The 15096-nt window shown below is 42.7% G+C and overlaps 1 protein-coding gene across 1 annotated transcript; it reads left to right on the forward strand.

Annotated features, from left to right (window-relative positions):
- The first annotated feature begins 1071 nt into the window (after positions 1-1071).
- LOC142966327 (potassium channel subfamily K member 5-like) lies at positions 1072-14139 on the forward strand. The gene is made up of 5 exons (XM_076107027.1): positions 1072-1257; positions 12193-12304; positions 12647-12813; positions 12924-13092; positions 13193-14139. Exons 1-5 carry the CDS (start codon positions 1072-1074, stop codon positions 14137-14139), a joined length of 1581 nt encoding a protein of 526 aa, XP_075963142.1.
- Positions 14140-15096: the final 957 nt, after the last annotated feature.

The following is a 15096-nucleotide window of genomic DNA, read 5'->3' on the forward strand; positions in this document are numbered from 1 at the left end:
CACAGCAGTGATCCTGATGCAATATTTTGTTCATATATATACTTTACATATATACTGCATATATGCAGTATATACTACCGTTGAAGTTGTGTGATCGCTTGGCAACCCTGAGCATTTTTTTCAGACTGGCAATGATTCACCAGGACTGCAGGTGGATGGATTCAGAACGTACAGTATAAAACCTACATGTTTTGCAGGGAGAGGCAGATCCAGTGGCACTGCTTGAGTCCATTTTTGGATGACAAGAAACAACATCAAGAAAATAAAGTCAGTCTGAGTGGGGTTTTTTCGCAGGTAGAAAATGAATGCAATCAATGGAAGTTCGAGCCACAAAATCCTGATATCTGCGCTCTAATGAATATGGAACTTGTACGAATTAATATCATCTTCTGAAGTTGCTTAAAAATCCGGAGGCAAATGTAAAAAACAAAATTGTAATGGACAGAATTACTTATCTTTTATTCTGATGAAAGTTATGTCTCAACTATAATATTATCCACATAGTTTTGTAGTGTAATTATAGGACTTTTGTTCGTAGTGAATTCCTAAAAGTGCATTGGGAAAAAAGAATTCACTCCATGTTTTGTTGAGACGCTTTATGAAAGTTTAGTGCAGCTGTACACCTGCAGCCTCACCAAATAAAGAAAATGGGCCAGACTTCAGAGTAGTGAACCCCCCCCCCCCTGGGTTAGGGTTAGGGGCGGATCTTCGCTGCTCTTCCCCACTCCACTACTCCCAGTTCACTACTTCAGCAGGCAGTATTTCTTCGGCTGCGCACGTGGAGAGAGAATACTACTGCCGCTGGGGTCCCGCTCGCGCTCAGCCCCCCGCGTCTTTCATGCCTACTTTTAACCCTCGAAGTCTCGAGCCCGAATGCTGTCAGCCGCGGCGCGTTTCATGCACTTTTCAGAGCCCTCGCGCGGAAGGAGAAACATTTGGTGAACCGTGCTGAGAATGAGTCCCGCATAACTCCGGGTATTGTTGTTATCTACGTCCCCCTCCCTCCTCTCTCTTTCTCTCTCTCCCCCCCCCCTGTCCCGCGCTCTCAGAGTTGAGTCATTGTACATAAGTATGGTAGATAAAGGCCCCTTGTTGACCTCTGCCATTATTTTTTACCTGTCCATTGGGGCAGCAATTTTTCAAGTCCTGGAGGAGCCCAATTGGAAGCTGGCTGCAGAGCGGTATAGTGCCCAGAAGGATCAAATACTCGAGGACTATCCCTGTCTGACGAAAGATGATTTGGACAAAATATTAGAGGTATGGTTCTTCCACTGCACACTTGTTGTTTTTCTATTGCCGTTGTGAAACACATCCTACTGTAAACCATTCTGTAAACTGCTGCAGGTTGATATCCAGTCCAAAGTGAATCACCTATTAAGTGTTGAATGAAATATGGTATTGCTGCATCTTTTTGACTGGCTGACTCATGAACTGCTGTGTAAGCTTTCTCCAGACGCTGGAAATCTCCTGAGAAATGACTTGTTGTAAGTCCATGGTTCCTCCTTGTGGGTCAACACACCCACACTTAAAAGTTAGAACACCATAACACCAACAAGCCATACAATTGTCACAGATCCCCTCATAAATGTTATCTTTGGCATCGTGATGATGATTATTTTATCATCCGGTTGAGTTGATTTGCTGTTGTAAACCTTGACGGACAGACAGTCTGTCTGGAGCAGTGACTATGATACCAGGGTGTTGAGGGTCAATCTGTAACCCTCAGTCCATGGTGTTCCATTGCTAATTTCTCATTAAAACGGCAGTTCCTCAACCGGTAGCAAAGCCGGTGCCGTTGACCTCTGTGGCTGCACTGTGTGTGAACACATGGTAAGTCAACACGGCCCACGGTTCCACAGGTGTTTGCCTCGTGACATGTTGTTTGTTCACTTCCTCCATATGGCTTTTACGCCCTTGGTTCTGTGCGACGAGAAGAAGTGATCTTCGATGTGTCGAAGTCCCTCGCCGAAGAAGAAGAGTGTATAAAAGAAGACCTAATCCATGTATTTGCACAGCAGTGTATATGCAACACGCCACCTCAGAGGGATCCTTTTCCTGCATGAGTAACACCAGACTGGTTCCTTTTTTTTGTTTAGTTTTTTTGGGGGCTTTTTGCACTTTCAAGTATGACCAGAAACATGTCTCAACCTGTTCCCCCTTTACGGGCCCACATCAGTATTAGGGAGATTTATTATCCCCCACCATCCCCCCTTCTGCTTCCTTCTGCTTTTCCTTTTTGTGTTTGGTGGGGGGGGGGTTCTGAAAGGGATATGCCCATGACCCCCCACCCCCATCTCTGTAACAGCCAAATCCCTGCAATGGCCAAATCTTCCTCTTGATGTAGTCTGGGAAATAACACAGTTGAGATATTTTGGACTTAGTTTTTTGGTACTAAAAAAAAAGCTGTGAGTTTGGTTGAACTCTTTGTAAAACTGAAACATGTCCTGCTCCTGCGCACAAGGACAGAGAACCCGTCATGTCCTCTGTGGGGTTCCACGGCACCTTTTTAAAAGATAAAATCAAATCACGTTTGGCTTCCTAACCCCTTTTAGCCCCCCCAGTCTGCAGAGACACCTGCTGCAAAGGCTTTGGAGTTGGTATATTAATACGGGAAAACCTACAATATATTGCCCTTGAGTTGCCTTTTATCAACTTTTATTTTCTCCAAGGTTTCCATTGTGGAAACTTTGCTCGGTGCGTCAACGATTAAAATATATACGCTGGCTTAACGAGAGATAGCGACACTCTTGTAAAAGTTAGTCTTCTGCTGTTTTATTAACAAGGAGTTTACTATTAACTACAGGACCCTTGAAGTGGTTACAGTTTACAGATTGGATTTTATGGTCCATCAATGCTGGCTGTTGAGGAGCTGTTGTAAAAGTTCAGCCAGGCTGCACACATTAGCTCCACTGCAGATAACAAGTGAACGCTCCGAGCGTCCCGGGTCGCAGCATGAAGTGTGAGCAGTGTTTCTCCGTTGCCCAGAAGCACTGTGGACATGGAGAGGAAGAGAATGCATGATTTAGAAAGTGGACAGCCTAGTGTTCCAAACTGTAGTTGAATGCATGTGTGTGTATATATCAGTCATACAAGTAGGGCAGGTTTTCATCGCTCCATCATAGTGTTGATATAAATAAAAAATAGGCTGTCCTAATTGTATCTATTCTCTTTGCAGAATAGTTGCAAAGATTAAACTCTAGATAACAATAAATGTTTGACAGTTTCAAATCACACACGAAACTCGTTATCATTTATGTAATAGATTGTTGGAAGTAGTGATTTCATCCTTAAAAAGTTGTGCTGCTAATTAGTGATTGGTGGTGGTGATGTGTCCAACCAACGGTCCAAAACCCAAAGATATTCAGTGGACTGCTGTTATACATGACAAAGAGGAAAAGCAAATCCTCACATGTAAAAAGCCAGAAACGATGAACGTATTGCTTTTTGTAAAATATTAGTTTTGGGGCTTTTTTGCCTTCATTTGACGGTGCAGCTGAAGAATGGAATGGGAGAGAGGGGGGATTATGAAGGCAAATCACTGTCAAAATCCGAGAGCGCAAATGAGATCCACACGCGCAAATCAAACAGCCGCGCGAGTATTTTACTTTGACGAGCGCTTTTACATCACTCCGCGAGCAAGATTCTCTCTCGCTTTAACTTTAACCGGCTCGCTTGCGAGTAGTTTTTCTTTTTGACAGTAAGTGGGCGGACCCAGTCTCCATTGTATCTCTACATCGAATTGCTTACAATCCTCGTCTTTAGATAGACCCAGTGGCGGGCCGTGCATTTTATACCTGGGCCTTCTGTGCTGTCCTACTACAGTTGAATTACCTCCTAATAACCTCATTATGACGCATCAATCCAGCAAACCTGCAGCGGATCCACGCATTCCACCATACAAGAGCACGAGCCATTCAAATATTCATAAAAAATGACACGATGGATAAATGAACAGTAGTAACGTTACTATCTACACCAAGCAAAACCCTAAAAATGTTATAATTTCTTCCATATATTTCAATTTGAACTCTTACTCCTCCAACTAAGCTCTGCTGGCAAGTTAAGTTTCGTTTCACGATAGTCACGTGCTCGCCCACTGACCAACACGCTGCACCTTACTGCAGCGCTGCACATGGAAACTGAGCTGCACTTAATGCTGACGTAGTTGTAGGCCGGCTAGCAGGCTCTGGCACATCAAAGAATACGCCCAACGTGTCAAACTAAAGATCTGATTGGTTGAAGACTATGACAATCAACAATATCGTCCCCATTCACTTAAACTGTAAAGGGATTCACTTGTGAGTCTGCAGGCCTCGGGCCTCTCTTCTTACCTAGAGACACAGAGGTGAAATCTGATTGGATAAAAGCTCTACTTAAAACAAGCTGCACTGGAAGCAGAGCAACTGAGGAAGACAGTAGCTGTGCAATGAGAAAATAAGATAATGGGAAAAATATTTTTATAAATGTTGTGTATTAAAGAGAAATTATTAAATTATAAAATAGCTATAACTTTGTGATTCTGTTTAGGCCAGCAGAGAAGGCCTTGCAGGCCCTGACGGCCCGCCACTGGATAGACCGGATATCACTCTGACGCAGACGCTAGGTCTGATAGAGGTGGTTTTCAATCTGCCACTAAAAACTACTCCACTACATCTCAGGATGTTCTACATTTGTCTGACAGGTTTTGAAAACTTTTCAGACTGTAGAGGCTGATGAAATACAAATTATGTTAATAGCGTTTTGAAATACAATAATTACAAATGTGTTTATCTTGTAAATGGAGTCAAGTTGCTCAGATTGGTTTAAATTCACTCCATCATTCTATTACAGACATTGTGTGTTTGATAGTCAAACCTCTTGTGACAAACAGCTCAAAGAAACTCTTTGATGAAACATGATGTGATCATATTTAATCATACTGTTAGATGTAGAGATACAATGGAGACTGGGTCCGCCCACTTACTGTCAAAAACAAAAACTACTCGCAAGCGAGCAGGTAAAAGACTCGCTTGAGTGAGTTTTGCTCGCGGAGTGATGTAAAAGCGCTCGTCAAAGTTTGATTTGCGTGCGCGTGGATCTCATTTGCGCTCTCGGATTTTGACAGTGATTTGCCTTCATAGGGGATGCAGCTAAGGGCCGCAGGTGTGACTCGGAGAACTTGGCTTTGGTACATGGACGCCCGCTCTACTGGGTGACCTACTTGGGGTCCCCGTGTTTGGATAAAAATCAATCGCTTATCAAAATGGTTGCCGATGCATCTTCTTTCGATCAACCAAATGTTGCAAGCTCTGACGTAAAGCAAAATTAATTTGATAATGAAAGTAAAAACATCAAATAAATACATTAAATACAGTTCCCCACTGCTCTATACCATTAACAGTCGAACGCACACATAGCGAGGCATTGCAGCTTTGGTTTGCAAACGGCCTTTTTGATTTCCCTTTTAGCGTGATGGTCCCGTCCGTCGCACATGACTTAAAGACCATGTGTGGCCTGGAAGAAGAAGTTTGAAAAACACTGCTCAACACTCCACTGTCGCATGCGTAAAGTGAAACTTGAGCCCCTCCTCCGACTGAAAATGCACAATGAAGTAGCGCTCTGTTCGCGGGGATAGTCATGTGCCCAGGGGCCGCTCGCTTGAAATAGCCAAGTCTTTCATCCCTCTTTTGAAAAGTAAATAATAATTTTAAAAAAGAGTTGCACTGAAGTCACGGAAGGTAGCAATGCATTTACATGTCATGGGTTTAGGTTTCGGCGATGAATTGACAAGACAGGGATGTCTTTCTTGCCTTGTATGCCTAATCTGATTACGGATGTTGTCAGCACAATGTGAGAATGTCACCATTTACGTCAGTTATCTGGAGTGTCGAAATGAACTTGCAATATTTTTTAAGGCAAACAAATTCAAGAATGAATAAAAACACCACATGTTGCGTTAATGAGGCAAGTTTTTCAACCTCATGCAGAATTAAAACAGCCACTCACAAATCTGTTAATGGTGTAATATGCTCTGCTTAACAGATGGAAGAATCCTTTCACTGTCTGGGGAATTTTTACAGCTTTTACCAAATAAAGAAAAAAAGCTATAAAATGGACACAAGTTGTCTGTACTTTTTCTTAATCAGCTTCGGTTTCTTCTTAACATTGATTTGTGAAGATCAGACGGCATCCCACACCTCCCATCTTTTTTTTTTTTTTTTTCTCCTGGCACCCTGTGGCGGATCTTTGACTGGTGCACACAATGAAGTCTCAGCATTGTTTCTCAAACGCATTGTTTGCCAGCCATCTATCCGCTGTATCAGACATCAATACCTAATGACATGGAGGAGAATGAGTGACTTCCCCGTTTGCACGTCAGGTCAATCCTGCCCACGAGCAGCTGTAGGAGCTGGGGTTGGTGTGCTGAGTCGCCAGCTGTCCTGATAACAGTTGGAGTTTGACGTTGTAGCGGTTACTGTGCTCTGTCTGTGGGAGTGGGCTGCTGGCAGTTGCCTGCATGTTTGGCAATGTTTTCAGATCCACAAAGGAATCCTTTCGTAGTGTGTAAGCATAAGGCACCACATTATGATTTTTCAAGTCAACGTTGTGTATTTCATATCAAGCTTTTGTTTTTTGTACCACGACGTTTACATGTGATCCTTTTTATTAGGGATGTCTGAAGATTGTTGCTCAACGTTGATTTGTTTCAGTGTAACCATATCTCAAAATATATGCTCAATGAGTAAAGTATTATTGCTGTAAATATTGGATTGTTTCAGTAAATCAATCAATTGACTGCAATTGGCGCTGAAACTTTTAGTGCAGATTGTGTGTTTCAGAAGCATTGGTAGCAGAATGTTTCGTCATCGATTATCAAAAAGTGTTGCCAATTATTTTTCTGTCAATCAAGTAATCGTTTCGGCTCTAATCTTACTTACAGAAAAAGTTTCTTCTATTCTTCTCCCCCAGTACTTGTGCCTTTTGACTCGTTCTCAGTGTTATTTGTGGCCACGGGTTGACCAGTAGATGACCTTTTCAAACTCTTGAGGACCTTGTGCGTCGCCACGCATGTTTGAACATCTTTACTTAGTGAGTGCTGTAGTAGGTCTTCTCCTTCCTGCCCTCTGTACGGTAGCAATACAGGATGTTTAAAAAATGAACAGCTAACATGTTAACCTCCAAAGTCTGCCCTTTTAAAAAGGTTATGTTCCTTGTCCTTTACTTGCGTGACGGGATGCAGCTTGCACTCTGCCCTCATTGTATTACTGCGAATCAGCATTTTGTACGTCTCAAACTTCAGCGTTTTTTATTTGTCAGGCAGACTGTGAACATTTGCAAAACACCTTCATTAGGCCAGTGTAAGGAAGGTGCAGAGCCGAGCACACAGACCAGACATGACTCACAAACATAACATTTGTCACTTTTTCGATGTTTTCCACGCAGCAAAAAAAACAACCTCAAACTGTTAGTCTTGGCTAGTGGGGTAAAATTTCATATTGGCTGCAACTCAGGAATAAATGAATGGTTGCTTGTTTGCTGGGATTTACCAAAAGTCTGTCATTTGAATTTTAAATTTACTTTCATATGATGAGACTTGCCTCATCACTTTCCATTAGTACAAGCCACAGTGCTGGAAACATAAAGTATATGCGATGCCCTTTATCTTTTGTCTGTGGGCAGATTTGATGAGTGAACATGCGTGTTTTATCAAGTTCCCAAAGTAACCTGCTTTTGGTTTGCCTCACTCTCCTTTGGTAGGGATGCACCGATCGGACCTTTTCAGTCCCGACATCGATACCTGGGCTTTGGGTATCAGCCGATAAAGAGTACCGATCTGATACCAGTGTTTAATTATTAAGCTGTATGCCTCACTGTGTGGAAGACACTGGGATCATTCTTACAATATCCTGAGATATTTAATTTTAGACATATTAGCCTTATTATTTGTTGGTGCAGTAAGTGTGAAATACCTCCGAAACGGCTGACAGGTTTGTTTTTGTCTCCCTCAGCTATGCACTCTCCTGGCGGGCTGATGCCTCATGAAGTGGTATGCACGCGTGTAATCAGACGTAAACATCGAACCAAATTGAATAGATGGGCCCCATTGTCACTGATAAACCATCCAGCTATTTGAGTCAGTATCGGCCCGATATCCGTATTGGCTCGGTGCATCCCTACCCTCTTTTTGTTTCAGTTGTGTTTTTTACCATTTATACAAAATCATTTTTGCATGACCATTTTTGTTAAGATATACATTGACCAGATTACTATTGCAATAAACACGTCTCATTAGTCCAACGGGGAGATGCAGTTGTGGGGTATCGAAGGTTGCTATAATTATCAGCTTCAGCCAAATAAGATTTGGTCAATAACAAGGTTACCCATGCATGCATAAACATGTAAGCAGTAATTACAGATGCTGTGGACTCAGGAGGGCTGTCAAATGTGACAGTGCGTAAGCAGGACAGTTGTCCACCCGTGTGTCGTTTTCCCTCTTTAATTTCTGGCCATGGTTGGAACACAAATTCGGTCATCACATCACATAAAGCCTAACGGAGGAACTGTGTTGTTTCAGCAGACAAAATAATGGCCTCCCCTCGTGCTGGTAATTACAGAGCAGAGCTGTCACAGACCTGTTATTAAGAACCAAGCATCTTCCAGTGCTTAAAGGCTCATGCAAATTTAGCCAAGCCCTGCATATTTCCCCCCAGAAGTGTGTGTGTGTGTGTGTGTGTGTCTGTGTGTGTGTGTGTGTGTGTGTGTGTGTGTGTGTGTGTGTGTGGTGGGGGGGGCGGGGGGGGGATGTGGCTGGGTGTTTGCGAATATCCAACTGGGGGGGATTCAGTTTCTGTTGTGGCTGTTCAGGCACACATATGGTTGGGAATGATTGATCAAGCATTTTCTGTTTCCTTTGGATGTCAACACTAAAACTTCCTTGTAAGGAGTGATCTGATGTATCCCATGCTCTAGGGGGTTAGAGACAATTTAAGCACAAAATAATACCTTTTTGTATATATTCACTGCAATTTTGGATCTTGAGAAAGAATAACAAACTTTAGAAAGAGCAACCACTGAGGAATCATCTAGTACAGTGGTTCTTAAGCTGGGTTCGATCGAACCCCAGGGGTTCGATGAGTCACTCTCCGGGGTTCGGCAGGGGTCAAGACACATGACACACCAAGACACACCCGGTTCGCATGCCCGGTTCGCACTAGCAATGTCGGGCCGTTTTTGTCGGCCGTCAAAAAATTGGCAACACACAATTTTTCTTCGCCGTGTTACGCCGGGGTTACACCGGACGCTGAAGCGCCGCGCAGCGCCATTCTCAAGCGCTGCGCGCCTGGCTGTTCACATTTCTCCGCGCCGGTCAGCCCGCGATTCTGCTTTCTCCGCTTGTTGTTGTATGTAACCCGTTCAATGTAGGGGTTCGGGGGTAAATGATGATGGTCTTCATAGCCCCCCCAACCCTCTCTTTCTCTCTCTCTGTCTGTCTGTTTGTAGTGGATGGGCAGATGGGGAAAGTTAATAATGAGAGGGGAAATATCGGGGAGATTGAAACTGCAAAACAACAGAAGGGGAATACAAAGTATGGGATGCATATTTGATCATTTATATAATATAAAATATGTCATTTATATCGTTTAAATAATTTTTCAGTGTGTTTCCTGGCGCGATACGCTCGCGGCGAGCAGAAAAAATAGACTCGACGCCGAAACCATCGGTGCAGGGCGCGAGGCGCCCTTGGCGCGGTGCGGCGCATCGCAGCCGATGTGAACAGCATATTTGTGTAACAGGGGGCGGAAAGGAGGCGCCTGGCTTTCCTTGGCGCTGCGCGGCGTGGCGCGGCGCTTCAGCGTCCGGTGTAAACCCGGCGTGAGATAAATTCAGTCCACTCGTATTATTTGTGACGTCACGCTCCGCTTGGCCATCATTGGCTGCAGTTGATCACGCCACATTGCCTGATCAGGAACTTGGTGCGCTCAGTAGTTGACTTGTGGCTGTTGTGATTGTACATCATTTGTGATTTTCTTTTAAACTTTCAATCCCTTCATACTAACTATGTCGAGCAAAAAAAGAAAGTGGTTGGACGAATGTGTACAATATAGATTCACGTGTATAAAGGAACGTGATGGGAGTCAGCGTCCTCAATGCATGATTTGCAATGCCAAGTTGAGCAATTCTAGTCCAGCACCGGCAAAACTAAAGGAACACTTCCTAAAGCTGCATGGAGATGGGAAATACAAGAACACAACGCTCGCTGAATTCAAGGTGAAGAGAGCCAGATTCGATGAAAAGGCTACTCTGCCTGTTCTCGGCTTTGTACCCATCGACAAACCTATCCTCACAGCATCACAGTACCAACATTGTCACACAGATTGCTTCGAAAATTCTGAGTTCATTCTCATTTTGGCGTACATGGCCGATATTTTCGATGCTCTCAATCGACAGATGCAGGGCGGTGGAGTCAACATCATCGAAGCGGAAGAAAACCTGAAGGCGTTTCAAAAAAAACTACCTTTATGGAAACGACGAACAGAGAATGATAACTTCGCAAACTTTCCCCTGCCCTGCTGGACGACTGTGTAAGTAAGATCGAAGACGTGTCTGGAATTGGAGACATTTCTGTACCTGGGGAGCTGAAGCAAGCAATTGCCATGCACTTAGATGAACTCGCAAAGTCTCTCGACGGATACTTCCCCACCAGAGAGTCATATCCAGCATGGGTGAGACAGCCATTCACGTTTAGTGTTGCGACAGCAGATGTCAACGATGAATACCTCGAAGAAATCATTGAACTTCAGCAGAGCCAGCTTCAACAGCAACTCTTCAGAACAACAACGCTCTCAACGTTTTGGTGTCACCAAATCGTACCATACCCTCTTATTGCTAAGAAAGCCCTTGAGATACTCGCACCTTTTGTTACAACGTATCTTTGCGAGCAATCTTTTTCGAGGATGGTGGACATAAAAACTAAGAAAAGGAACAGACTTTGTTGCGAAAATGATATGAGAGTGGCACTTGCCAAGGTGAAGCCGCGCATTTCTGAACTTGTATCTGAAAGGCAACAGCAAAAGTCACATTGATTTGCAGTAAATATTCATTGAGCTATGTTTTTGTGTGAAATTCATGTTTTGTTGGTTTTGTTCTTTGAACACTGATTTTGTGTGCAACTGATGCATGGTTAATTTTGTGCACTAATAAAATATATACCTATGTTTTGAAGAAATCATATTTTATTTTTTCCAATTACGAAGGGTTCGGTGAATGCACTGATGAAGCTTGCAGGGTTCAGTACCTCCAATAAGGTTAAGAACCACTGATCTAGTAGGTGTTTAAACCATGCATCATCATGGGATTATGAAACATCTGGTTAGGCCTTCCTGTTTCCCTACCAATACAAGCAGTGGTCGGCACCATAAAGCCCTCTTGGCGATGCATATGCTCAAGGGTGCCTGATGTCGTTTCACCTCATCAGTGCCACTGGAGATACCATCTACATATCACAGGAAGGATGTGGTGGAAATAAATGGAGCTTACACACAACAAACTTCCTGTCTTCCTTTAGCTTAAGCTTTGTTTATACATAGGGCGTACCGACAAAATGAACTGTGAAGAAACAGAAAGACAACGAGTGGAACTCATAGATATGCCCATAGGCTGTAGGTGTAACCAGCAAAGAGCCATAAACCAGCCTCCACAATGCCGAGGACGAATTGTAATTAACTGTAAACTCATATCTCATTCATGGACTATTTTATTGCTTTTGTACAACCCCTGTAAAGAAACAAGTTAAGTATTACATGCATTATAAGGAAACGAAGGTTGAATACCCTGTAAACAATTTGATTTGGCTGGCAAAACATTTACTCAAATGAAGATTTTTAGGACCTAAAAATATATATATTTATGCGAATTGGCCTTCTTTGTAAAATCCCCAGATATGTAAATAGTGCTTTTATCAGTGAACTATTTGTCACAGTCACGTGATCGCGTGCCAAGTTCCAAAAGATCAGAGGTGCACGGCCAAGCGCAGCGAACACTTGCACCACGCGCCGGCTGTGATTACGGCGAGTATAAACTATGCTTAAGGCAGATGGGACCCTTGTTTTTTAATACTGCCAGTTGATAACACCCAATTAGTTTGGCCTCCATTAAATTCTCTTTTAAGTTGAAATCAACCTTATACTTGATGTGTTTCTTCTTTGTCCTCAGGTGGTGTCTGATGCTGCAGGCCATGGGGTCACTATAACTGGCAGCAAGACCTTCAACAACTGGAACTGGCCAAATGCTGTTATCTTTGCCGCCACTGTTATCACCACTATCGGTAAGTACTTTTTATATGTTTAACATTCAAGAGATCTAGTTGTGATAGCAGAAAAGAGGCAGTTATTTTAGTTGTTTTGTCAAAACTTACTTGAATGTTTCAGAGAATGAGACTGAGTAATTTCTTACTTGGTTTCATTGGGACAAAGTCGATGGCAGACAACTGTTGGATGTTTTACCAAAGTGTGTATAATTTAAAGGTACAGGACACAGATGAGATGGACTTGGAGGCATGGTTTTTGTTATTTCCATCTCCTCCTATAAAGCCACACTAAAGTAACTTAAGCAGTTGGTTGACACATCCCAACCCTAACCACTTTGTTTTCGCTTTCGATTTCTGAAGGATATGGGAACATTGCCCCTAAAACGTCAGCAGGCCGTGTATTTTGCATCTTCTACGGCCTGTTTGGTGTGCCTTTGTGTCTGTCCTGGATCAGTGAGCTGGGAAAGTTCTTCGGTGGCAGAGCCAAGCACCTGGGCCAGTATCTAACCAAGAAAGGATTTTCACTGGTAAGTTGATAGGAACTTTTCTTTCCACTTCTGGGAAAAGTACTTTCATTTCTTTGTGGTATCACAAAACCTGCGCATGATGTAATGATTTTTTTATTCTTTTTTTTCAGAGAAAGGCTCAATTTACCTGCACGGCTATATTTCTCCTCTGGGGTGTGCTGGTGCATTTATTCCTTCCACCTTTTGTATTTATGTCCCAAGAGGGTTGGACGTATATTGAAGGCTTGTACTTCTCATTTGTCACCTTGACCACGATTGGTTTTGGGGACTTGGTAGCAGGTAAGCTGAGAAATATATTCTGTGCATTAAACCGATTAAATTAAACCAGGCCATAACTTTGGAATCAAATGACAGTTGACTATTTTGTTTGTCCTTGCAGGTGTGGAACCAAATAAAGAATACCCAACTCTGTACCGTTACTTTGTGGAAGTGTGGATTTATCTGGGGTTGGCCTGGCTTTCTTTGTTCTTCAACTGGAAAGTGCGGATGGTGATTGAGGCCCACAAGGCACTAAAGAAGCGCCGCAAGTTGCGCAAGCTATCTCTTGATGAGCTCCGGCACTACAAAGAGTCTCACAAGGCTGCCCTTCGTCTGCCACCCAGTCCTAATGACGTCAACATCTTCAGCTTCCTGTCCAAGAAGCAGGAAGGCTACAATGACTTGATCAAACAGATTGGCACCAAAAAAGATGGCAGGAACAACAGCGTTAATGCCAACACCATAAATAAATCCAAAGATATTGGTCGTTCCAAGAGCTGCAATGATACTCCCATGTTTAATGGACACACCATCCTTAGTCTGGACCGATCACCGCGCCAAAAGAGGCGCTATAGTTTCAGTGACCGAGTCACTGTTGCTTTTTCAAAGTCCAAGAACTACCTCCTGGGCTCAGACAACGGTTTGCTGCTAACAGAGGACCACGTAGAAGGTGACTTAGAACTCGACCAGAGGTATGAGAACCAGCTAGACAAGGACGTAGACCTAGAGAATGGAGGGGTGGGAGATTGTGGAGCAGGTGGTCGAAGGATGTGGGACTCAAAGGAGTACCATCCCCTAACATTCCAAAATGCAAACATTACTTTTATAGATGAGGAGAACTTTCTCAGCAATAACTTAGAGGAGGAGGAGGAGGATGATGATGATGATGATTCTTCTAAAGCAAAACTATCCATTACTACATGTGATGAAAACATTGAAGCAAACTCCAAGGAGGAGCATAGTTCTGAATCTGAAGGGTCTGTGTTCACTAGTGACGGTTCAGAGCACAGCCACTCCTATGAGAAACTTGTGGAGGAATATGCAAAGGAAGAAAATACCGAATCTTGAGATATAACAAAGCCTTGAACTGTCTAAAGTCAAGACAGTCAAGTTGTTGAATTGGCTGGCATTGAAGTATTCTAATGTGAATTGTTTGAGTGAATATCAGAAGTCCCATTGCACGTTTGGGGGTCTGATAATACAAAGCCAAGATCAAATTTCTATGAAATGTTCTGTTCATAGCTGAGAAATGGAAATCCCCATCATGTTGACTGTTCCTATAAACCCTTGAACAATCTTCTCGGTAAATATGGACGACAGAGGGTGACATGTAACCCATGAGTATTTAACATCTACTCTATATATGCCTTTTTATGTAATTTGAGAAACTAAATAACACACATTAATGTCCAAACAAGAACTATTTACCATGAGTGCTTTTTTTCTACTCCGTCTGATAAGAAATTATAGGTGGAAATGTGTTTGATTACCCATAGATTACTTCTATGCATATTCACCATATTGGTGTTTTTATAATATTTATTAAAATGAAGGACATAGTAGCATTTATCCAATGGCTGCATGAGTTTATATGTCTCCCATTGCACAATTCCACCAAACAAGGACAGTTCGAAGTCCGTTTCAGTGCAGACTTTATTTTTAAAACCTGAGCCAAACATCTGTCCTTACAGAAAATGAAGGGGTTATGGGCCAATTCTCTTTTTTTTTTCTTTGGTATGTCACTTGTTTCTTTTGTGAAGTCCCTGCTGCCTAGTTGTGTCTGAGATTTCTGTTTATTTTGACTGTGACTGCACTAGAGGTTAACAGTGATGCATAGCAACGTCTGAGTGTCTAGAACCAATATAAACTTGGAAAAGAAAGTAATTCATTTTATTAACAGAAGCATTTACGGCAAATCTGAATATCCTGCCAGAGAGACACTCTAAATTATGATTTGTTTGCCTTTTTTTTGTTCCAAACCTTTTTGACCGCTGTAAAAAAAAGTAGAAAAACAATCATTGGAAA

This window comes from Anarhichas minor, unplaced genomic scaffold, assembly GCF_050575085.1.
Source record: "Anarhichas minor isolate MPS153535 unplaced genomic scaffold, ASM5057508v1 ptg000037l, whole genome shotgun sequence".
Taxonomy (NCBI): domain Eukaryota; kingdom Metazoa; phylum Chordata; class Actinopteri; order Perciformes; family Anarhichadidae; genus Anarhichas; species Anarhichas minor.